We start from the raw sequence: 23,986 nt of genomic DNA on the forward strand, positions 1-23,986 counted from the left end.
GGACAAGTTGGCTCCAGGGCGGGGGTCAAGGTGGGCAGCTGACCGAGGAGGGCCAAACAGTTTCTGGAGGCTGAGCCAGACTTCGGGTACAGCCTGCTGGGCTAGGGTGAGGCAAAGGACTGGGGAGAGGAGGACGGGAGGAAGCCCCCTCTCGTCATCATGTCACCCCTCCTCACCCTGAGCGCCACTGAGTGGGGAGGTGATGTGAAGGGAGGCATCACGCTTCTAAACAAAACCGTCTCAGGTGGGTTTTGTACGGGTGTGGTGGGCCTGTGGTGTGTCTGCATATACACGCGGGAGGCGTGTCTGGATATGTCTGTGAACATGTTGGTCAGTGTGTTCATATACGCATATGCATGGTGGTGTCCATGTGTGTACCTGTGCATGCCCGAGGGACCTGGGGACTGGGGTCACTCAGACAGTCCTCTCTGGGCCCGAAGCTGGGCTCCGGGTGAGGGCAGCTGAGCCCTGGGAGCTCCGGGGCCCTGGGCCTGGGCCAGGCAGGGGCAGCAGGCCTGACGGAGGGCCAGCCCCACACACAGCCTCGTATGGGGGCAGGGTGTCCATGGAGATGGTGCAGAGGTCACGCTGCGGCCAGTTTCTCTGTGCCTCCTGGTGGGGCCCAGGGCTGTGGCCGCTGCTGAGGTCCAGGGTGTGGTCCAGCTGTGGACAGGAGTCGGTCAGCGAGTAGGGGGGCGGCGCGTCCGTGGGGACGTACAGCTGGGTGGCTCCTGGCCCCACACACTCCTCATAGCTACAAGGGAAGGACATTCCTCAGGGACTGGACCTCAGGGTGTGTCCCCAAGGACTGAGGCCTGTCTGCACCCAGAAACTATGCAGTGAGGGCCTTGAACTTGAACTTCCTCTGAACCAGGCCCGAGTCGGTGCCAGCTTAATGGGTCCTGCCTTCCCTGCATCTGTAACTCAGTTAGAGCTTGTCCTTTGTGATGCGTCTCCCAGGCCAGGGATGGGGGACCAGTCACCCCCAAGTTGCCCTTCTAGGCTCAGGAAAACGTCCCTTGGTTGATGAACTCACAGACACAGGACAAGCAGGCCCACACTGACCCTCTATGCAGGGCTAGAGGATAAAAGGGCAGTGACCAGCGCTGAGAGTCGGGGGTGGGGAGTGGGGTGACTAAGACCTAGCCCTCTCTTCCAAAGCTCTAACTGGCAGGAGAGGCCCTGAGGGACACAGCTGACATCGCTGGGACCCGCAGCCTCAGGGGTGAGGAAGCAGCTACGCCCAAGACTTTTTCTGCATTTTTACCATTTGAGTAGGTGGTGCCCTGTCCCATAGTAGGGGGTCTTTGCTCCCAGAGCCCCTGCCCATGCCCACGGCCTCAAGTGGCCTCCCTACCCGGGTGGAGAATCCGGGTACAGTTCTTGCAGCACTGTGACATCCACATCCCCATCAGAGCTGAGGTCCAGGGATGGAGGCCAGTCCTCGTCTGGGCTGCAGGTGTAGCGCATCCTGTGGTTGGAGGTGTGTCCCTCCGACACTGCAAAGGACAAGCCATCAGCCTGGTGCGGGGTGGGGGCGCTAGCCCTCAGGGGGCTAGTGAGGTCACTGGGGCTTTGATTCCCCCTGACCATCATGCCCCTGCCAAGCTCCCTTCACCCCGTCAGCCAGAATGTGAATGCTTTTAGCCAAGGCATGTGTCAGGCTTGAAATGGCCCTGCCCTGGCAGGGGTCCCAGTCTGCAGGGAGGTGGCTGGGGGGACAGCCAGTGCCAGGTGGTGTATTATGAGCTCTGAGAGAGGAAGCACTGGAACTGTAAGGGCAGAGCCAGGCTGACCCAGCCTGGTCAGGGAGGGCTTCCTGGAGGAGGAGCTGCTGGAGCTGAAGTGATCTAGGGAATGGCCCCTGGAAGAGGGCCAGCCAGGTGGAGGGGCACCAGAGCTAAAGCCAGGGGAGAACAGTACAAGTGGACAGGACACTTCAGGCTGGGCCTGAAAACCCGCAAATGGGGACGAATGAGAGTTCAGGGCCTCTCCCCCATTCCCTTTATGTATCTCAAGGGGAAAAGGGGACTTAGGGGTGAAATAATGTGCGGTCCAGGCACATACCAAATTCTCTCCTGAGATTTCAAACTACAGATTAGCACCTCAAAGGCTCTGGAAAGTCCTGGGGCTAAGAAACACATTGAACCTGTCTGCCCAGCGTCTGATCTCAAGCTTTTTCTTAAACACAGTAGGAAGTGCTCATGGGGGCCCGGAGCCTTGCCGGAAGCCAGACATTAAGAGAGGGATAGTGAGGGCCAAAGGGCAGCCAGATGTCCTGCTCCTCATCCTCTGAGTCTCTACCTCCCTGTTCCTAACATGTCTTGTGTTCCAGGGACACTGTGAGCTGACATGTAAGGTCTCACCATCCTCAGCAGATGCAGGTGCACAGTGCAGGGCCTGAAATCAGGGGCGGGGCTCTGAGCCAGGGGTGTGGTGTGGTAATGGGCGGGGCTCTGCACCAGGGGCGGGGCTTAATAACGGAGGCGGGGTGGGGCTTGATGCCAGGGGCGGGGCTCAGGACTAGGTGTGGGGCCTGACACCAATGATGGGGCCTAACACCAATGATGGGGCTGGACACTGGGCGAGGGGGCTGGGGTTGGGGCTCAGCACCAGGAGCAGGTGCCCTAAACCAGGGGCAGGGCTCAAAAACTCTCTTTGAAACTACTATGATTGACATCCCATTCTACAGATGAGAAAGCTGAGGTTTAGGGTCATGTGTGAAGTTGGAATTCAGGTACAGTCTGTGTGTCCTTTGAAGGGTCTCTGGCTCTGGGGGGTGTCCATCGGCATCCGTATGCCAGGCTAAGGCTGTCTGGGTTTCACTGGGTGGCCCCAGCAGGAGGGTTTGGAACCCACAGAATTGTATGGAGCTGTCTCCACTTTCTTTCTGTGGACTGAGCTCTTTGTACTTCAAAGGCAGAGTGTTTGGGGGAGCTGGGGGTCCTGCAATCCAGAGACGACACAGGTCAGGCTGAGGTCAGGGCTGAGAAAGATCTCTCAGGTTCCCTTTGAACTTTTAGATTTCCTTTCTGCCTCTTCTCCTTTCCCGATTTCCACCCAAGCACAGACCTGAAGGTACAAGACTCCAGGAACCCCCCTTTCTCTCTCTCTCTCTCCCAGAATAAAGCAAATAAAGCAAAGAATAAAGGTCATTTTTTAAACCAAATCCAAGGTCACTGCCACTACCAGGTCCCATGAGAGGAAGAAGAATTCAAATTGGGGCTGGGCTGAGTGGACAGAGGCTTACACCCAGGCCTTGGGAGGCGGGGAGAACTCACATCCAGGCCTTTGGAGGGAGGGAGGGAGGTGCCCACCCCAGGCTCTGGGAGAAGGGGTGAGCCCGCATCCAGGTGACAACTCACCGTAGCTCTGCTCCAACTCTTGGTTCCGACGCCACCGGTGGTGGTGGTGGCGGTGCTGGGGGTGGTGTCGGCGGTGGCGCTGGATCCGGGCCCGCCTGTCCCTGCGGATGCTGCCGACGATGATGGTGATGCAGGAGAGAATGACCACCACCCCGATGACCGTGCTCGCCACCAGGACAGGGGACACGAGCAGATGACTGTGCTCCAAGTTCTCGGAGAATGTGGAGTAGAAGTGGTTGGTGGTGTTGTATCGAGCTACTGTGGACAGGGAGAGAAAGGACACTGAGCCGGGGTGGGGATAGGTGGGGGATGGAGTAAGAGGACTGATGTCCGGCTGAGGTCGCGGAGGGCTCTGTGGGTGAAGCTGAGAGGATCCTGAGAGGCTGCTCAGTGAGGAGCCCAGCAGCTCCAATCCCACCCTACCCCACCCCCCCCCATCCCTCAGCAAGGGACCCCCATGTGACAGGGGAGGACTGCTCCACAGGGTGCAAAGCTGTAACCAGCACTGGAGCAGACTGCCAGATCCTCCCCTCAGGGAGGTACGGGGTGGGCTTGAACCGCTGGCCATTTGATTGCCAGTCAAGCTGTTAACCATGGTGCTATAGGGCCAGGAGCATGAGGAGGGTGCAGGAGCACTGAAGGAGCAGCAGCTGGATCCCTGGGATCCTTGGATGGGATGACAGGGCGCTGTGGGCTGGAGCCCATAGGGGAGGGTCAGAGCTGAGCTAGGGGCGGCCACTGCTTCATTAGTGATGCACTTGGAGCCGTGAAGCCTCCCATCACAGGGGGACCTCAGAGAAGGTGCCCTTCTCCCCTTTTACAGATGCACAGACTGAGGCAGCCAAGGAGTAAAACCATGAGCGTAAAGTTAGTTCTTTGAAAAGGTCGCCAAAATGGGCAAACTTAACGAGACAGACCAATAACACAGGAGAGAAGAGTCAAACGGTTAGAATCAGAAATGAAAAAGAGAGCCTTTTAAAAAATCATCATAAATTGCACACCGCAAAAAAATTTGCCATTTCCACCATCTTGACACGTGCAGTTCTGTGACATGACTGAATTTCGCCACCCGGAGCAGCCAGCACTACGATCTGTCACCACTGCCTGTCAGCGAGCACGGAGTAAATGGACACTTATCTTCTTGAAACAGAAGACATTATTTTATTCTGAGCTCCCTGGAAGAACAATGATTACAAGGGAATATGATAGAAAATACACTGGATAATGTAGAAGGGACAAAATCCAGAAATATACCCCAAACTGAAATTAAAGCCCTCTCAGAAAGAAACGGGGGTGCAAAACTTTGTAACCTTGGGTTAGGCAGTAGCTGCTTAAACTTGATACCAAATACCAGTAAGAAAGAAAACAATGGGTCATCGACAGACAATGTATTTCAAAGAACTCCATGAGGGAGTGAAAAGAACAGCAGAAAATGTCTGTGAATCATAATCCCCAAAGAGACGTTATCTAGAATATATTAAGGCACTTTATAATTCTATAATGAGGAAAAAAAATCCAATTAAAAATTAGCAACGCATTTAAATAGACATTTCTCTGAAGAAGATACAAATGGCCCATCAACACATTTGAAATGCCTGATCCATCTCTTCTCGCTTTTTCTCATACACACAAGCATGGCTTCCTCTTTCTAATCTGTTAAATGTCACCTCCTCAGAGAGGCCACCCCGGATTGCCCCCACCCATTACATGTCGTAAGTCCTGCTGTACCTCCTTCTCAGTACAATCTGTGAACATGCTGGCCATTTATGCCTCTGCTTATTAGGTTCCTGGGCTCCCTAACCTCTCCCCGGTGGTGTGGTGTGGGTTGCTACCTGCAAAGCTGCTGGTCTGAACCCTGCCAGCCACTCTTTGGGAGAGTGACGAGGTTGTCTTCTCCTACAAAGATTTACAGCCTCAGACACCGGACTGAGGGCACCGCGAGCTGAAATCAATTCAGCAGCAGTGGGTGTGGGTTTAACCATTTCCTGAGGAGCAGCTCACATACTTTGGCCTGTTGCTAGGAGAAACTGTTCACCGGAGAGGGGGACATCAGGCTTGGGGGTTTTTGGGGGGTGCAGAGGGACGACGAAAGAAAGACGACCCTCAGCCAGATGGACTGACACAGAGAGGGCCCGAGTGTGACAGAGATTGGGGAGATGACCCAGGATGGGTCAGGGTTCAGATCTGTGGTTTGCAGGGTGGCAATGGGTCATACTCAATTGGATGGCACCTAAAAAGGAGGAGAAGCACTGGTGGCTTCATGGTTAAAGACTCAGCTGCAAACTGAAAAGTCAACAGTTCAAGGCCACGAGCCACTCAGTGGGAGAAAGATGTGGTCTGTCTCCATAAGGACGGCCTTTACTCTCTCCTGTAGGATCACTGGGCATCAGAATCTACTCGACAGCCATCGGTTTGTTTCTTCTAGCAGCTGTTGTCTCACTAGTTTGTGAGCACCCTGAGGTCAGATTGCAGACTTATTCACTGCTTGGCTTTGTATGACCATGCACCATGCTGGGCACACAGTAGGTGCTCAAGAAATACTGAATGGATTTAAATACTGTTGGATCTGTGTCTGACACGTTCCAAGGCCAGAATCCTTTTTATTCTCTGCTTTCTGACTGGCTGTGTCTCTCTGAGATTTGCATGAAGCATGAGCTTCTCACTTTCAATCAGGAATAAAAGTCGAGGCCTTCTGTTTTTCGTCAAGATTCACAGACCTGAAAGGTGTCAGAGACAGGCTCCTTCACCTCTTTGTCTCACGCAAAAAGACCAGCTCACGTGACTGATCTGGTCTGACCTCCACGTTGACGACCTCTGGTTCATGTCTCCCACGCTTCCTGAGCTGATGCCAGTGAAAGACATCACCAATCAATCACGGTTCTCTTTCATGTTTGGTTCAGGAAGCAGCTTCAGTATAGCATTTCAACGCAGCACTCCACGCAACAACTACAACTGTCTGGAGCCTGCTGTGAGGTGGAGCTGCCGGCCATCTAGTGTGACTATGGGCTAGGGACCGGGCCGGTGGCCTGGACTGGAGCAGAGCCAGCAGCCACTCTGCTACCGTATTCTCTGTAAGTCAGGGCAGGCCAGTTATTGCCCAGCCAAATTGGCCTTCCTCCCCCTCTGTAATATGAAACTTCTCACCTGCAAAAACAAGTGCAGGAGATGGGGGCATCAGGAACATTAGCCTCCTTGGGAAGGGCAGGAGCATTTGGAAGGCACGAGACTGTGGAACAATGAGGCGGGGTCTGAGAAGCTTGTCCCCAGAGGGAGTCTGGGCTGGCCTGTTTAAATTCTAGCTGCTACAATGGCCTGGGATAGATGTGAAGCCCCAAGGAGATGTACTGTCAGAGAGCTGGCCACAGGCAGGGCTGCATGTACCTAGAATGACAGTGCAGAGCTGAAGACACAAGGGTGCGCCGCCCTGCAGAGCTGCAGAGGAGGGGCCAGCCCCAGGGGTCACCTTGAAGACACCCCTCCCTCCTAGCTCATCACTAAGCCTCACCTGTGCTTACCAGAGGGCCCATCAGTGCAGACACGCACCCGCCCGCCTGGGACATCAATCCCAGTCATCTCCGCCAGCAGATGGTTTTAAATGATGAGGGAACTCCTCTCACTTCCAAGCCCAGAGCCCATTTCATCAACAAGATAAATACGACTGCAGAGAAAGGGCCTGGTGCAGGCCCTCTCCCTGGACTCCACCTCCTTGTCCTCAGCACCTGTGCGACAAGGACAGAGGACGAAGGCAGCTTTGCTTGTCTCCTGCACTTTCTTCCCAAGCAGTTTCTACAAATATGCCTGTGGCTGAGCAGACACTACACCCCCAAATCCAGGCTCTCCCCGACACTGTCTTCTCCTCATCACGTCTGTTGACTCCTGCTGGGGGCCTCTGTGCCCGCCAGTTTGTCGGCTTGCACATTTTCAGCTGCCTCATAGGCATTTAAAAGTTGCCCAGTGAAAAGGGAGGACTGAAGAAGAAGTGAGGCCTTGGGAATGTGGTGCTGGAGAAGAACGCTGAATAAGCCGTGGACCCCTAAAGGAAAAGACACATCTGTCTTGGAAGAAATGCAGCCAGAGATCTCCTTACATGCAAAGACGTTGAGACTTCGCCCCGCGGGTTTGGGGCAGGCTCTCAGAAGGGGCTCTGCAGGCTGCTGCACTGCTAAGCAGAAGGCTGTTTCCAAAGGTTCAAATCCACCCGACGCTCTGGGAAAGACAGGCGGTCTCCTTCCATTGTGACCGACAGCCTCTCAGAAGCCCGTTGGAGCGTGGCTACGGGCTGGAACCGAGGTGCACAGCGGTGAGCTGGATCAGGAGGCACTGCTCCCTGGAGAACGCTGTGCTCGGTAAAAAGGTCAGCAAGAAAGAGGAAGCCCCTCAGAGACATGGACCAACACAGGGCCCGCAGTAATAAAGCGGGCTGTGAGGACCGTGCAGGACCCGGTAGTGTTTTCTTCTGTTGTTATGAATGGAAGGCACTCGCTGGCACCTAACCACAACCACATGATGATGCCGGACGCTATGCTACTGGTATTTCATCCAAGAGGGGCTGATTTCAGTAGAGCTTCCACACAGAGACAGACTGGGAAGAAAGGCCTGGCAATCCACCTTTTAAGTCACTGTTGATGGTGTTATGTGCTGAATGACTCTATGCCCAATAGCTCTGAATTCTGCTCTATCCTGAGCCAATCTCACTGTCTCTGACACACTTACCCCTAGTACCCTAGTTACTGTGTTAATCCAGCTCATCCAGGGTCTTCCCCTCCTGTGCTGTCCCTTCACAATTCCAAGCATGATGTCCTTCTCCAAGGACTGGCCCCTCCTGGTCATGTGCCCAAAGTATGTGAGACAGGGCTTCAAAATCGTTTCCCCTAAGAAGCAGCCTGCATTCACCCTCTCCAGGACAGATCTGTTTGTTCTCTTGGTGGTCCATGGTATGTTCAATACTCTTCTCCAGCACCACAACTCAAAGGCACTGATTCAGTGCTCTGGTGCATAGCAAGTAATTGCGAAGACCATGGCCTCATTCAGGTGCACCCTGAGTCTCTAGAATGACACTGTTGCTCCTCAGTACTCTGGAGAAGTCCCTGACAACAGATTTTTCCCAGTGCAATTTGTCTTTTGATTTCCTGGCTATTGGTACCAAGAGTATCATTAACCAGTGAAAACCCCATGGATCACAACAGAATATTGTCACCTGTAGTGCTGGACGCTACATCCCCTTCATAGACTGGAAGGGGCTCAACACAGACAGTGGCTGCTGAAGCAGCTGTGATCAGACCAAGGAAGAGGGTGTGGACAGGGGGTGTCTGTACTGTTATACTCGAGGGCACCATGGGTTGGAGCCAAAGCAACAGCTACTTCCAACAATGCTCATGACAGGCAATGACGGGATCTCAGCGAGCGGAGAAATGAGCCCCAGAGATGTTAAGTAACTTGTCCAAGGTCACACAGCCCCACACAGAGCAACCTGGGTCTACGGAAAGCTGAGACCTCGTGTTCTTCATCAAGATGCTATTCCGTGGTGACCAAGCTCAGTGGGCTGAGAACACACAGAGTTAGGATCTTGCTGAAGCAATACTGCTCCCCTCTCCGAAGGCATGGTTCAGTTCTTCCAGGGCACTTTCTATATACCCAAAGCAGACCCTGACCTGGGGCTAACTCAGAGGGAAGGTGTACCGACCACTGAGTGCTGCTAAGACACAAAGATTCCAGGCTCAAGGCCCTGTGTAGCTCAGAAGCAGTTGCCGTGGCAGCCAGGTCTGTGAGAAGCAAATAACTCACGTTGTGGGAGACGTGGGGAGCCGGCCCTGGGGTGGCATCTCCCGAGAGTGAGGAAAAGAAGACGGCTGCTCTCACGGAGTGAGTCCTTGCTATGCATTAGCTTGTAGCCAGTGGTCTTGAGTCAACTCAGATGCATGGTGGCCACGTGTGTGTTAGAGGAGAGCTATGCTTACACAACAAACTCCTTGCCAGTTGAGTTAGAACCAACTCATAGCTGACCCTCCAAGGGGTCTGTCGAGGCTGTAAACTGCCCGGGAAGAGAAGGTCCATCTTCGTCCTACACAGCCACGGGCCGACCTGAGCCCCGGCCAGGTCTGGCCTGCGGGTGAACAGTGTAGCTCCCTGTGGACGGGCCACCAGAGCTCACACCAGATAGACTTCTCAGGAACCATTTGTTTGTTTGTTTGTTTTTAATTTGTGTGTATGTGTACTGTCAAATCAGATTTGACTGGTACAGGAGGAGATTTTTCCTCCTTCTCCAGCAAAGCATCTGGTGGATTCGAACCGCTCATCTCTTGGATTGCAGTGCAGCTTCTTGCCACTAGGCCACCAGAGCTTGCCAGGAACTGTTTTTTCTGAAGTAGATTGCCAGTATGTTCTTCCATAGCACCTCTGGGTGGACTTGAAATCCATCCTTTTGGTTAGCTGCCAGATGCGTTAGAGGCCTGTACCACCCAGACATTCTTACTACGAATTCTCCAAACTCACCCTGTTGATTGATCCGGACTCAGCAACCCTACAGGACAGGGCAGAGCTGCCCACAGTCTCCAGGGCGGTACATCAGTCAGGTTCTAAATGATTTACAGCTACGATTATTTCATATAATCTCTCTACAGCAGCCCTGGGAGGTAGATAATGCTAATCTTCCCATTTTACAGGTGGGAAAACCAAGACACAGAGCTAGTCAAGTGGTGGCACCAAGACTTTTTTTTTTAAAAATCCCACTCCCTCTTTTTTTCCCAATCTTTGAGCTGTCACTCAGCCACTCTGGTTCCTGGGGGCTTTGTCCTCTCTCCAGTCACTGGGGACAGGGAGGTGCCTGTCTATTGCTCCCAAAGCAAGACTGTGAGATGTCACCTTGATGACATTCAGTGTTGGAAGCAAAAGGATACGGAAAAGGCCTGGTGTTCAGAGTTCTTTTTACAATGGGGATGAGCCTGCACAAAAAGGCCGTAAATTTCATGTCAGGGTATCAGCACATCTTACATGAACTTGGACACTGTGGCAACGGGAGTGGGCAGATCATGGCTGGAATTAAGGATGGAATGTGGTGTCATCACCTTTCATTAATCCTCCATCAGTTCACTCAGCTAACTAACCATTCACTCTCATGCATTGATCTATAGCTACCTAAACATTTACTCATCCATCCATCCATCCATCCATCCATCCACCCACTCATCCATCATTAACCCATCCATCCATCCACTTACCAATACCCAGTACAAGCTTACTGATGCCTGACTACATGCTAAACACTCAGAACACAGATATGAATAAGATGAAAGCAGATTTTACAAACTGGATGACTAGAGGCCCCACACGGGCACTTGGAGGCTGAGAGGGGTTGGCTGTTACATCATGGAGTGTCCTGTCCCCTTCATACAACTCATCACTGGTTATTTTTTCTCATCACTGTTTTAAAATAGGACAGACATGGGGGCATTGAGGAGGGAATGGGGAAAGGGTGGACAGATAATGAATACTGCATTACAACAGATGTGGGAAGAACTGTCTGGAAGGAGTATATGACTATGCATTATATGCATGAGAACAGTCTGGAACAAGGGGTGCACTGGGGGAGGGCTGGGTGAGGAGGAGGGAAGGGGAGGGAGAAGAAATGCAACAATGAATAAACAAAAGGGGTGAAGGGGGGAAAGTTAGTAGGCGCATGCTCCATTGTCAAGTGGAAGTTTTAAAACAACTGCATCCAAACATACCTGGAAAATGTATTCTATAAATATAAGATTAAAGGAATTCAATCCGCTATTAAGATATATTCTACCCGTTGGCACTGACTCAGGGGAACCCTTGCGTATAACATGTGAAGAAACTAGGGCTCAGAGAGGTCCACTGACTTGCCCCAGGTCACACAGCTGGTCTGACGCTGAGATTTTCACTGACACCTAAGAAGTAAAGGCTCTTTTCACTCTCTGGGTGCCTTTCGGGGCTCCCGGCTCCCCTTCAGGAAAGGGTCACTCCTCACCTGGCTCCTGAGTCCTGGCCTCAGAGCACCTGCTCTCATCGGACACCTGCCATCAGCTCCATTGTCTTTCTCCAGGCTCCTCGTCCTGCCTCTGACTCTGGCAGGATTCTCACGACTTAACTGGACTGAAGCTATAATAAAGTGCACCGTCAGCTTAGGGGGCTCGCTGCTCTTTATCTGATAACCTGACAAATACTTATTATTCTATGTGTCTACAAACAAAACCACGGACTTACTGGGAGCATTTACAACAAGTAGAGTAAGTAGAACGGGAGCTAAAAGGGGAAACTGAGGACAAAGGAAGAATGAAATAAAACCACCTGGGGGAATGACATTTTTTCTGTGATTAATGGTAAGGGTATGAGGAGCTTCCTTGCAGCCAGGGCAAAAAGGGAAACAGGATCCATTTCCCAGCATCCCTGTCTACAGAGGCCTCTGAGTCCACTGATCAGGCCATTCTCTAGCTTTGTGAACACAACGCAACTCCTTTACACAGGCTAAACACATCCAGACGTCTGGGAGGCCCTCACTCTTCTTCCCCCTTTCTTTACACCGACACTCGTTTAAGTTTAGCTGATTTAGTGCCAACTCGTGCTCAAATCTCATCCCTCCTTTAAGATTGCCTTAGCTCCTGCCCCTCCTGCTGTTCCCAAGTGAACTCTTAGTCTCAAGAACACTTCTCGTGCTGAAGTCTTCTCTGTACAGGGTCCCAGAGCTGGTTAATAGATCCCAGGACACACAAAAGGCCCTTCTTCACATAATTATGGAACCATTAATTTTTAATGATTTGCTGTTCTACTCTAATAGGTTTGTTTTTTTGCTGGGTACACAAGAGAATCATCTCCTCATCAATTACAGCATCTCGACATCAAACAGCAATAACAGCGTATCATATGTCTGGTGATGATGCAGGAAACTCGATGATAAAACCCAGGCGTGTGTGCAACGCGGGACCCTGAGGCAGCCTTCCCTCGCTTAAGTGGGAAGTGAAAAGCCCCACAGGACTCGTCTACGGTTCCAGAACTGTAGGTTTCCGCAGCGGCTGACAGCAGACAGGCGCAACTGGCCCAGACTGTCTGCTGATGACGCACACTGCCAGGGCCTGTGGTGGCTCTGACGACCCGCGGGCCAGTATTTGTGCCACTTAAGAACTTCTGAACCTGAAATGATTTTGACAATGGAAACAAACACAGTTACTCAGTCAACAAATCAACTTTGGAAACAAACTCGCATTTAGCCTTTACAGCTTTAAGTAATTCTTGTTGTTGTTAGGTGCCATCGAGTCACCTGTGACTCCTAATGACCCTATGTACAACAAGCCCTAAACCCTGCTCTATCCTGTGCCAATCTCACTGTCTCCGAGACACCTACCCCCATTACTGCAGTCACTGAATCAAACTACTTCCTCTCCTGCGCTGTCCCTCCACCCTCCCAAGCATGACGTCCCTCTCCAAGGACTGGTCCTGTCTTGCAACATGTCCAAAGTATGTCAGACGAAGCTTCAGAATCCTTGCCTCCAAGGAGAAGCCTGGTTTAACCCTCTCCAGGATGAATCTGTTCGTGTTCTTAGCAGTCCACGGTACTCTCAATACTCTTCTCTAGCACCACAGCTCAAAGCATCAATTCTCCTTCTGTCCTTCCTAGTCATTGTCCAGCTCTCTGATGCATAACAAGTGATTGCAAAGACCATGGCCTGTATCAAACACACCTTAGTCTCCAGAGTGACACCACTGCTCTTCAGTACTTTGGAGAGGTCCCTAACAGCAGACTTTCCCATGGCAATACGTCTTTTAATTTCCTGGCTCCTGGTACCAAGAGTGTTGACTGTGGAGCCAAGAAAACTAAAGCTGTGAACAATCTCAATCTCTTCACCATCCATCCTGATGCTACCAATTGGTCCGGTGGTGAGAATCTTTGTCCTGATATTGCGTCTCAATCCATATTGAAGGCTAGAGATATAATTATGTATGTTATTGAGCCGGAACTGACTCATAGCTGATCCTCCAGCTGCTTTTCAGAGGCAGTAAATGACGTGGGAGGAGATTGCCCATCCTTTTCCCATAAAGCAGCTGGAACTGATGTCACAATGCCAGGTGTTTGAGCATTTAAAAAAAAGTTAAACCAGATGCTGAGTGTCAGCCACCACTGTGGTAACAACGGTCTTCAGTTCAGTGTTTCGGTGCAATAAACTTCGCATTTTTTTAAAAGACTCTCAAGGACTCACACCAGGTCTCAGAATCTACAAATGCAGTCAGAAATTATGGCCTGTCTGGGAATGTGATGTCATGTTGTTTTATGTAATCAGAGTTCACCTTTGGGAGATGGGCCGCTGCTATTCCACAGGCGTGACCGGCCGCCCTCTCCACCCAGGACAACGGGGCAGAGCTGCCTCACGCTCCCCTCCTCACTGTTCAAAGTGGGGGGGGGGAGACATGCTGAATATGCACGACAGCCACAAGTATTAGAACTACCCCAATTACCCCACTGGGATCCCTGACAACATCCTCACCTGACGCAAACAGATCCTACACCTGGTCCTAGCCACCAGGTTGAGATGCGAAGCCTGTCAATACTGCAAAGTACTAGGAAGACCTTCTAATCCAGTCAGAAGACACTGAAAACGTTCACATTATTTAACGGGCAAGTCTTCAAATTCCATTTAACCTCAAACCTGAAAACTCAGGGAACGACTGGCAGAAACTCTTCTTCTACAAGCTGCTTGTCTTCGAATGCGCCCACCTGTTGCTCACATTTCTCAAAGGTGATTCGTCAGACTTGTGATTCACAGCAGCAAGACCCTGTGTGCCCAGAAGTCCAGGAGGGGGATCCCTGTTGGGTCCTGTATGGGTGTATTTCCTGTCAGAATTGTAGGTTGAAGAGGCATAAAATGAACAGTACTAATGCATAAACAGTAAAACATGCTTTACACTGTTAAGTGCCATTAAGCTGCCTACCACGCAGAGCGGCCCTGTGAACGACGGCCCTGAGCCCCGTCCTAGCCCGTGCCACCTTCACAGTCTGCCTGCTCAAGCCCATGGGGGCCGTGATGAGGTCCATCCACTCTGCAGACGGACTTTCTTTATTGCTGACCCTCCACCTTCCCAGAAAGTCTCTCTCCAAGGACTCTTAAAAGTATGCACCCTCCCAAATAAAAATGAAGAATATCTGTTGAAACAAAGACCCCCATTACAGATGTCAAGACGTAACGTACTGGGAGGGAGAAGGTTTGCACCCTTCGCAACAACATCACAGAGGACAACCTGTCATTTGGCATCATCCGGGGTGCAGTCCCAGGCAGGGCTGAGTTTCGGGGTGGCTAATCTGGAGTAGTTCTTGGCAGAGACAAGCTGATGTCCTTACACATTCCTATGAGTAGGAAAATTCCCTTCTCCACTTGCTGGGTTTCGGAACGCCCTGGGTAATGGCCTCAGAATCACGCCCTCCCCAAGGGCAGCCTCTAGACGCAGGACTCGTGCTGTCCTCCAGCAGGCCGGGGCTCAGTCCTGGGACCGGTGCTCCCCTGACGCTCGCTCTCGGTGATCTCATTCACCAGCAGGCGCGGAGCTGCATCCATGACAGCTCCCAGATTGATGTCCCAGTTCCAGACTCGCCCCTCGACTCCAGACGGAAGTATCCAATTGCGTCACCAAGCAGCTCAGACGAGCATGTCCACTCCTTAAGTCTCGAGTCCAGGCCCCCCGGAGCCGGCCCACAATCTTCTCCGCCTCGGTTCGCGGTGCCTCATGCCCAGCATGTACTCGTACTCTGTCCTTGTCATCTCTGGCTCCCCTCCTCATCCGTCCACATCCGACTCGTCTGCAAGTCCTGACGGTTCACCTTTAAGTCTGAACCTGCCTCCCGGCCTCCGGGGCTAAGCCTTGGGTCCAAGGCCTCTTGGCTTCCTCCATCCAGATATGATCTATTGCATTTGGTAAACAGGCGACCAAGGATCTCCTTTACAGGGAAAGAGAAAATAGGCCAGATTAAAGTCTGCCTGATGCAAGCCATGGCCTTTTCAGTTGCTTCGCATTCATGTGAAAGTTGGACAATGAATAAGAAAGATGGGAGAAAACCTGATGCCTTTGAACTGTGGAATCGATGAAGCATACAGAATACACCACAGTCTGCCAAAAGGACACATTCATCTTGGAAGAAGTGTGGGCAAAGTGCTCCTTACGGGCAAAGATGGCGAGACTTCTCACATACCTGGGCCATGTTATTAGGCTGGGTCAGTCCCTGGAGAAGGACACCACATTTGGAAAACTACAGAGTCAGCAAAGAAGAAGCCTCCGTGTCAGGCGTTTGCCACAGGGCCTGCACCAATGTGCTCAAGGCCAGCAGAGACTGAGGGCACAGTGCAGGGCCAGGCAGGGTCTCGCTCCGTGTAGATAGGGCTGCTAAATTGGAGCCAGCTCAACAGCCCCTGCCAACAACAACATACCCCACAGGATGGGGGTCCTCCTTGCCTGCTAGAGACACAGGCTCGGGCTCTCGCGGCTCAGCGGTGGGGAGAGGCAGCCAACCGAAAGGCATGCAGTTCAAATCCACCAGCTGCCCCACAGAAGAAAGATGGGCCACCATTTCTTCCTTTGCAATTCACTGCCTCTGAAAACCAGCTGGAGGGTTAGCTATGAGTCAGTTCCGACTTGATGATACACAACCACCACAACAACTGGCCTACAGTCTGGCAGCAGGAAGCCCTCAGTGGTGCCACAGAAGAAAACCCTGGTGATTTGCCTCTGCAGTGCACAGCCCACAAAGTCCTCGGGGAAGTTTGGCTCTGCCAAACATGGGGTCCCAGGGAGCTGGAACGACATGACACAGGGCTTGGTGGGCTTTGGTTTTGCTCCTGGCCATTCCTTCCAGCGTCATGCAGCCTAAAATGCACGTGTTTCACCCGTCCCACCCCACCCCCCAGAATGTGCATGCTTTGCATCCATGTATTCTGAGTCTAACCCCAAACCTGAGGAAACCCCAAGGAGGTAAGTTCTGAACCAACAGCTACTGGATTTTTCAGATCCACGTCTGTCCTCCACCCCCACGCCATGATTTCAGCATGAGGGTCCCTTGGAAGATCCCTTCCTGGAGCCATCAGAGCTTCTGCTGGGTGGAGCCTCTTCAGGGCCCTGGAGACAGGGGGGCAGGTGCCCGTGCTGGGTCTGTTCCCTCACAGGTGACAAGCTGTGTGGGGACACATGTAGGGTGAGCCCGGCACAGGTGGGCTGGGCCGTGGGTCTGCTGGGGAAAGCAGCACCATGGCAGGGACTTCTGGGTGTGGGAGCCTCACCTCACGAGGCCATGTCTCCCCCTCTCTGAACCCAGCTTCCGAGGCTCAGTCCACCGGTGACTCATCTCCGACTGAGGTGTCTGGCTGGGAGCTAGAGGGTGGCAGGAGGCACTCCAGGATTTGAAGTGGCTGAACGGTGTGGGACAAGGTCCCTTCATGTCCCCTGCTCCCGGAGTCCTTCCCACTGGGCCCCGCGGCCAGCAGACCCAGGGGATAAGCCTGGCTTGGAGGTGGGAAGTCCGTCTGGAGGGAGCCAGATGAGGCAGCAGGGTGAGAGGAGACCTCGTGTGCTGGCAGAGAGGGCACCTGGTCCAGGCTCAGGGTGGTACTGACAGGCTGGAGTCAGGAGGGGGCTGGCCTTGTGCGAAGGGTGGTCTGTGCTCACAGTGGGCCCATCATGTGCTGGCATCCCACTGGGGCCTCACTAGGAATGCCCATTTGACAGATGGCCACACTGAGACTGCAGAGAATGCGGCAGCTTGCTGGGGTCTGGGGAGGCAGTGAGACCCCTACTCTAAAAGCACACTCTGGAGGAACGGTCAGTTGGTACCTCTTCTAGAAGTTCTCCTGGTGTCAGCCTGGCAGGGGCGGAGAGGGAGGTGGGAAGCCTGCGCTAAGACAGTGGTCACCACATCACTGGTCACCATGGTGGTCACTATATCACTGCTCCAACAAACGCTACTGCCCGTCCCTTCTGTGCCAGGTTTGAGTGCTGGGGACAGAGCCTGTGACAGAGACACTCTGCCCCATGCTCCCGGAGCTCGGCTGCTGGAGGGGAGGCACCTGATACCAATGGCAGTGTGCCCGGGAGCGGCGAGGGAAGGGACAGAGTCTGTGTGGGGTGCAAATGGCTAAGCACTCAGCAACTAACTGCAAAGTTAGCAGGTGAAATTCCCCCCAGAGGGGCCTGGGAGGACAGGCCTGGTGATGTGCTTTCAAGATGTGGAAAAGGCTAGAAGTCCCTGTGGAGCAATTCTCCTTGTCACGTGAGGGGGTGTCGTGACTACGAGCCGCCATGGTGGTGACTGATGCACAACTGACCCTCCACCAGGTTGTCAGAGGCAGACACCTGCATGGGAGGAGCTGGTGGATTCAAACTCGGGGTCTTTAGGATGTCCACTCTGTCCTGCCGTGTTACCGTGAGTCCTGGATGAGAGGAAGACGCTTACTGAAATGGACTGACAGTGACTAACAACAGGCTCAAGTTTGTTGGACACAGTAAGGATGGTACAGGACAAGGTCAAGTTCAGGTCAGCTGTTCACTGGGTCACGATGAGTCATAGTCAACTCAGTGGCACTAACAACAACAACAACAACAACAACAACGTTAATGAGGCAAGGCTGGTGACAGGGACATTAAAAAAAACAAGGTATAATCCGTTAGATTGTTGTTATTGTTGTTTATTGCCTTCAAGTCGAGCACGACTTACAGTGACCCTATGAACAAAAGGCCTGAAGCCCCTCTACAACTATTGACATTTACCAAAGTTCATAGAGTTTTCGGAGGTAAGTTGATGAGGTTGTTTCATTTTACACACACACACAGAGTTTAAACAACTGAGCAAAAATTGAGGAACCAAGGAAGCCTGTGCTTTGGACCTTGGGACCCCACAAGGTGAATTCTCAGATCCAGGAGAAGGCTGATGCCGAGACACATGGAGACCCTGAAGAAACGCAAGGCCTGCTGACAGCGGACAGGGCCCTTCCTTCAGCACTGACGCAGGGAGCCTTCTGGCGCCTCAGCGCGGGCATCCTGAACTCAGACTTCTAGCCACCAGAACGGTGAGCAAAGAAATTTGTTTGATAAAGTCATCCACTCATCGTCTTTCTGTTACAGCACCACTGGACAACCAAGACAGGCCTAAGTGTATAAATGAGTTCGTCTGCAAACTGGCGGGTGGGTCCTGATCACTGATGATTAGTGAGTACATCTAACGGAAGAACGAAATCCTGCCCGGTCCAGCACATCCTCCACTGTGCTTGGGATCACTGTTGTAGCCACTGTGCCAACCGACCCATCTCACCGACGGTCTGCCTCTCTTTTCACCGACTCTCCACCTAGCATGATGTCTCCAGGGACTGGCAACTACTTGATAACAGGCTCCAAGTATGTGAGAGGAGGGCTCACCCGCCCTGCACACAAAGGCATGTTGGCTCTACTTCTTTCAAGACAGATTTGTTTATTCTTTTGATGATCCAAAAAAATACTTAATATTGAACATTCTCCACCAGTACCGCCATTTAAAGACATCAGTTAACTTTTGGTCTTTTTTTAAAAAAATATTATTATTATTCAATTGTCCAACTTTCACAAGTATCTGAGGTGAGAAAGTACCATGTCTTAGGTCAGGCACACGTTAGTCTTTCAAGTGACATCTTTGTGCTTTTAAGAGTCTGCTGCAGCCATTTCCCCCACTGCAATATGTTGTTTGACTTCTTCACTACTGCTTCCAGGACGGTGATTTGAGCTTCATCAATAAGTGCTTTAAATATTCATTTTCTGCAAGTGAGGGTCATCTGCATACTGCAGTTGGTTAGACACTGTCCTCCAGTCCTGATGTGACCTCCCTCACGATTTAGTCCAGCTTGCTGAATTATGTGGTCAACATACAGAGTGAATAGGTATGGTGAAATGACACAACACAGAAGTACATCTTTGTTGATTTTTAAAAAATTTTATTTATTGTGAAAAACATATATGGGGATATAAGGGAGTGAGGGCTGGGAGGAGGGTGAGGAGGGGCAGGGATGAAACTGCAGGGCTGTACAATTTGGTGGGCAGGGGGAGTAGGTGAAGGGAATGAGAAAGACTCAGTGGGGACCAGAAGAAAGAGACAGGGCAATGGTAGGCACAGTTCAACGGCGATTAATATCTTTGCTGATTTTAAGCCGTGCAGTGTGCCCGTGTTCTGTTGGAACAACTCTAGATTGTTTTACATACAGGTTCTGCATCAGCACAATCAAGTGTTCCGGAATTCACATTTTTCCCCTCAACGTTATCCATAATTTATTACGAATCACACAGCTGAATGCTTTTGCGTAGTCAATAAAACAGAAGTAAACATCTTTCTGGCAGTCTCTGCTTTCAGACGAGATTCTTCGGGCGTCAGCAATATTCTTGTTCCACCGCCTCTTCGAATCCAGCATGAATTTCTGGCAGTTCCCCTCCAATGTGCTGCTCTAGTCATTTTGTAATTATGTTCAGCAAAATTTTACTTGTGATATTATTTGATAATACCCACATTCTGTTCAATCATTTTTAATTTTTTTTTGGAATGGGCACCACTATGAATCTCAGGTGGCTCCAATCAAGGGAACACTTTTAGCTCTCGGGGTCTGCATACATTTTCGTCAGTGTTCCACTTGAACTTGCACAGGGACAATTCATACCAATCATTGATTTAAAATGGTCTGGTAGATTTGAACTGCACACCTCTGGGACTGTAGTGCAGCTTCTTGCCACTAGGCTACCAGAGCTCACTGTACTGTAATCTAAGTAGGTAACAGCATTCTGAAAAAGTTTGAGATGGGGTGAGAATTACCACCATGTGACGCAGAGACCCGAAATGAGCACACGTTGTTGGCAAAATGGCACCGACAGACAGGCTGGTCTGCTGCGGCCGCCACAAACCTGCAATTTGTGAAAAAACACAGTATCTGACGTTGTGTGAAGCGTAATTCATGTCCTAAACCAAAATGTGCATGAATGGTTGAATCAAAAACCAACTTGCTTTGTAAAACTTTCTCTCAGATCACAAGGAGAAAATATCTAAAAGCAAACAAACAAACAAAAAAAAACAACCCACAACAGTTGCAAAGTGCGGCGACGTGAAGCTCAAGAAAATGAGGCGGACCTGCATGAATAAATCATCTCCATTGGTTTCAACCGCCATCAAATTATCCCTGGCACTTGAGCAAATCCTGTGTGCCAACTTTTTAAGGCAATGATTTCTGCCTGTGAGTCTCTTAATGTATTGTTTTCGGGCAATCTATACCCTTGGCAGCAAAAACAACATATCAGACCTTCTGTCTGTAAATATTTTGTCAGCGGTAAACGTATTCTAAGTGCAGGGTCTGACGCTAGGTGCTGGGGATAGGATACTGCAGTGGGCAAAGTGTAGAGCAACAATTCCTTCCCACAGGAGCTTATGTTCTCTCGGAGGGCAGAAAATAAACAAATAAACAAGATGTACAGGTGCCAGGGATGACAAGTGCTGTGGAGAAAAAGCAAGCCTGGAAGAGGTGGGTAATGAATGGGTGGAGCTGCTTTTTCCAAATCAGTTTGATTTCTGTTTGTATAGACATAAAAAAAAAATCGTGTCTCTAAGCCCTGGGACAATTTCTATTTTCCTCTTAAGTTCTCAGAGGTGAAAGTCACTACAGATATAGAGGGGTCATGCCAAGTCCTAATTACATGTCAAACAACATATAAAGTCATATGTGCTAATGAGCAACTTTACTGACTCCTACAAAGTATCTCACCAAGTTAGACTATTCCGGGCCTCAGTGCTCTCATCTATAAAATGGGCACAACACGTTCCAATCCCAAAGGCAGGGTTCAAATCCACCAGCAGATTTCTTGGGAGGAGGATGGGCGATCTCCTCCTACGCTAAGAGTAACTGCCTCTGAAAACCCTCTTGGAGGAGGGTCAGGTATGAGTTGACCCACGCAGGCCTCCTGTTGTCTGTCAGAGGTTGTTGGAATTCATCGAGAAAGTGCTCCTGGCTGGGAAACAGTGTGTGTTAAAGGTGGGCAAACGGCAGAGCTTGGCTGGGCACCGTTTTTGTGTTTCCTCCGTGTTATTTTCTCAATCCTCACTGCTGTCCTGGAAGGTGTGCAGTATTGATGTTCTGAAAGGTTAAGTCTAGAGTCTGATGCCATAAACCTAGGCAGTCCCAGTTCTCAGTCACAACTGTGCTCATTTGCGAATGACTTCTTCCTACGAGTCTCCTCACATTTTATTTTGAGGTAATCAACTGTCCCGGCCTCAGTTTCTCCTTTTAGGGGGTTGGGAACGGACTGACACCTTCCCATGCTTCACCCAGGGGCCGAGCTTTCCCAGGCCCATGGCTTGGGAGGCTGCACAATGGGTTATTCCCAAAGATGGAGGATAACATGTTTGTATCGCTGCCCACGTGTCCTAGCTGCTGCCTTCCAAATACCTCAATCACCAGACACAGCCTAATTAGATTCCGATGCAGAAGAGCCCTGGTGACACAGTGGTTAAGCAGTTCAGCTGTCAAAACGTCGGCAGTTTGAATCCACCAGCTGCTCTGAGGGGGGATACGAAGCAGTCTGCTTTCAGATTCCCAATCCCTCCCATTTGCAGGGGTCTGACCGACAGTGACTCTCCACCAGGTTTCTGAGGCTGCGCACGGCAATGCTCCCCCCCACCCCAAGAACACTCATTTCTCTCCCGAGGAGGGCTTGTGGATTTGAACCTCCAGAGACACACGGACTCTGGGTTACCAGCACAACTCGAAAAAAGGATCATGCCGATCACAGCCCTGGAAACTAGGCAGCTGTACTGTTGTGGGGAAGAGTGGCTTGCTATGCGTCCGACTGAGCCGACGGCAGTGGGCTTTGGGGTTTGGTTTGTGATGAGTTTCTTTGGAAAGAAGAGGCGAGTTCTGGAAGGCATCGGGATGTGCCACACTGGTGGGTGAATGTGGGATTGGTGGGTGGGCTGCAGAGAAACAGAACAGTGGGGGCTTCTGTGTAGGAGGAACCCCAAGGAGGCAGTCCATTTTGTGGGTTCTATGAGGTTCCCATCAGACATCATGTGCAAGCCCCCTCCTCACCTACCTGGCCTGCACAGCTGAGCCACGAGTAACCAGAAGCAAACACAAGTATCCACAAGCGGGGCCTCTGCTTCCCTCCTGCCAGCGCTGTTGGTCACCAATGCCCTTCAGGCTATCCCGGGGCTCATCCAGCCTCCCTGGAGGCACTGGACCCCTCCCTATTCTGCTCTGCTGCTGAGTATCCCTGGTCCATAGCCGGAGCCCAGCGCTGCCCCCTCTGAAAGTCTAGACTCTCAACGAGCCACCTGGCTCCACTTGGTCCTAGATGCTCTGAGCCCAATCCTGGATGAACAGACCACCATCAGCAGAGTCAGGGTGAGGACCCCACTGTCCCCTGCCCTCCCAATCGTCTTCACTGTGTGTCTGTACCATCACCACGGGCAGGTCTTACCCACTGGACAGACCCAATGCCACAGTGGGGACACAACAATGAACGGAGGTGGAAGGCCAGTAGGCCAAGGCCTTATAAGAGGGGGTTTGGGGGTGCTGTGTGTGTGATCAAGCAACCCACCACTCGGTGGATTGTACTCTGTTCAGCATCCACTGTGCGCTGCACAGTCAATCTCAGTGCTGGCTCTGTACCGGGCACTGTAGTTGTCCACCAGCAGCTCCTTAAATCTCCCCAATTAAACACCCCCACGTTTCAGATGAGGTAAGTGACACTCAGACTTGAGTACATTAGTGGCTTGTCTACAGCCACAGGTGAGGAAACTGAGGCACTGGGTGTTAAGGTCACGCATTCTATTAGTGCCGATTTGACTGTTGTATTATGTGTGTGGGGTTGTCTAGAAAGGAGGGGCATCCCGGGAGCCCGAGGGACTGTGTGGATCGACCAGGCTGGCCAGTCCCAGTCTTGTGCTGTGTCCTTGGCTTGGCCATCTGTGCTGGCACTGGTGTGGTCGGGTCAGAAGGGGAACCCCGGCGTTACCCTTCAGCACCAGCCTTCCAAGCGCAGAGCCTGAAGGGGCGAGAGTTGCCAGCTCCCGAGTGACAGCAGTGCCACTGGGCCGGGGCACAGTTCATCAGGGCCGCTGCCCTCAGACTCAGCCTGGAATTCCTCTTATTTGGCAGGAAAGTCTGCTCCAAAGTGTGAGAGGGGACAGCAGGCTTGGCCCCCCTCACACTCGAAGGCTAAGGAGACCCGCTGGTGGGAGGGTCACATTTCCAGACGGCAGGTGGAATGGAGAGGTTTCTGGCACCAAACTCTACAAAGATTGGTTCCTTTCCTATCCCACCTAGGCTGAGAGTGCGCCCTTGTTTCCCCCTCTTGGCTGGACTGTTCCCCGCTTGCTCGGGGTTGGGTAGACTATCTTGCATCTGAAGCCGGACCCATGCTTGGCTGAGTCTCCAGCACGGCAGGAACCCCTCACCCTCAGCCCAGGGCGAGCTCGAGGGCAGCACTAGACCCAGGGGATGGGTGGCGCGCTCCGCAGGCGCGGGAGCCGGCGGCGGGAGTCGGAGCACGCCGGGGATGTGCCCAGGATCGCGCAGCCGCTGGCCGGGAGCGCCGAGGCTCGCCTGGTGTGTGCGTGCGTGGGGGCG

The 23,986-nt window shown here is 51.9% G+C and overlaps 1 protein-coding gene across 1 annotated transcript; it reads right to left on the reverse strand.

Annotated features, from left to right (window-relative positions):
• Nucleotides 1-414: 414 nt before the first annotated feature.
• BEAN1 (brain expressed, associated with NEDD4, 1) lies at nt 415-6,938 on the reverse strand. The gene is made up of 4 exons (XM_006878912.1): nt 6,881-6,938; nt 3,366-3,623; nt 1,358-1,499; nt 415-754 (listed from the first exon to the last, which is right to left on the reverse strand). The coding sequence occupies exons 1-4, from the start codon at nt 6,936-6,938 to the stop codon at nt 415-417; spliced, it is 798 nt and encodes a 265-aa protein (XP_006878974.1).
• Nucleotides 6,939-23,986: the final 17,048 nt, after the last annotated feature.

The sequence above is a fragment of the Elephantulus edwardii genome, unplaced genomic scaffold, assembly GCF_000299155.1.
Source record: "Elephantulus edwardii isolate Elephantulus edwardi_28Jun2011 unplaced genomic scaffold, EleEdw1.0 scaffold00001, whole genome shotgun sequence".
NCBI lineage: Eukaryota > Metazoa > Chordata > Mammalia > Macroscelidea > Macroscelididae > Elephantulus > Elephantulus edwardii.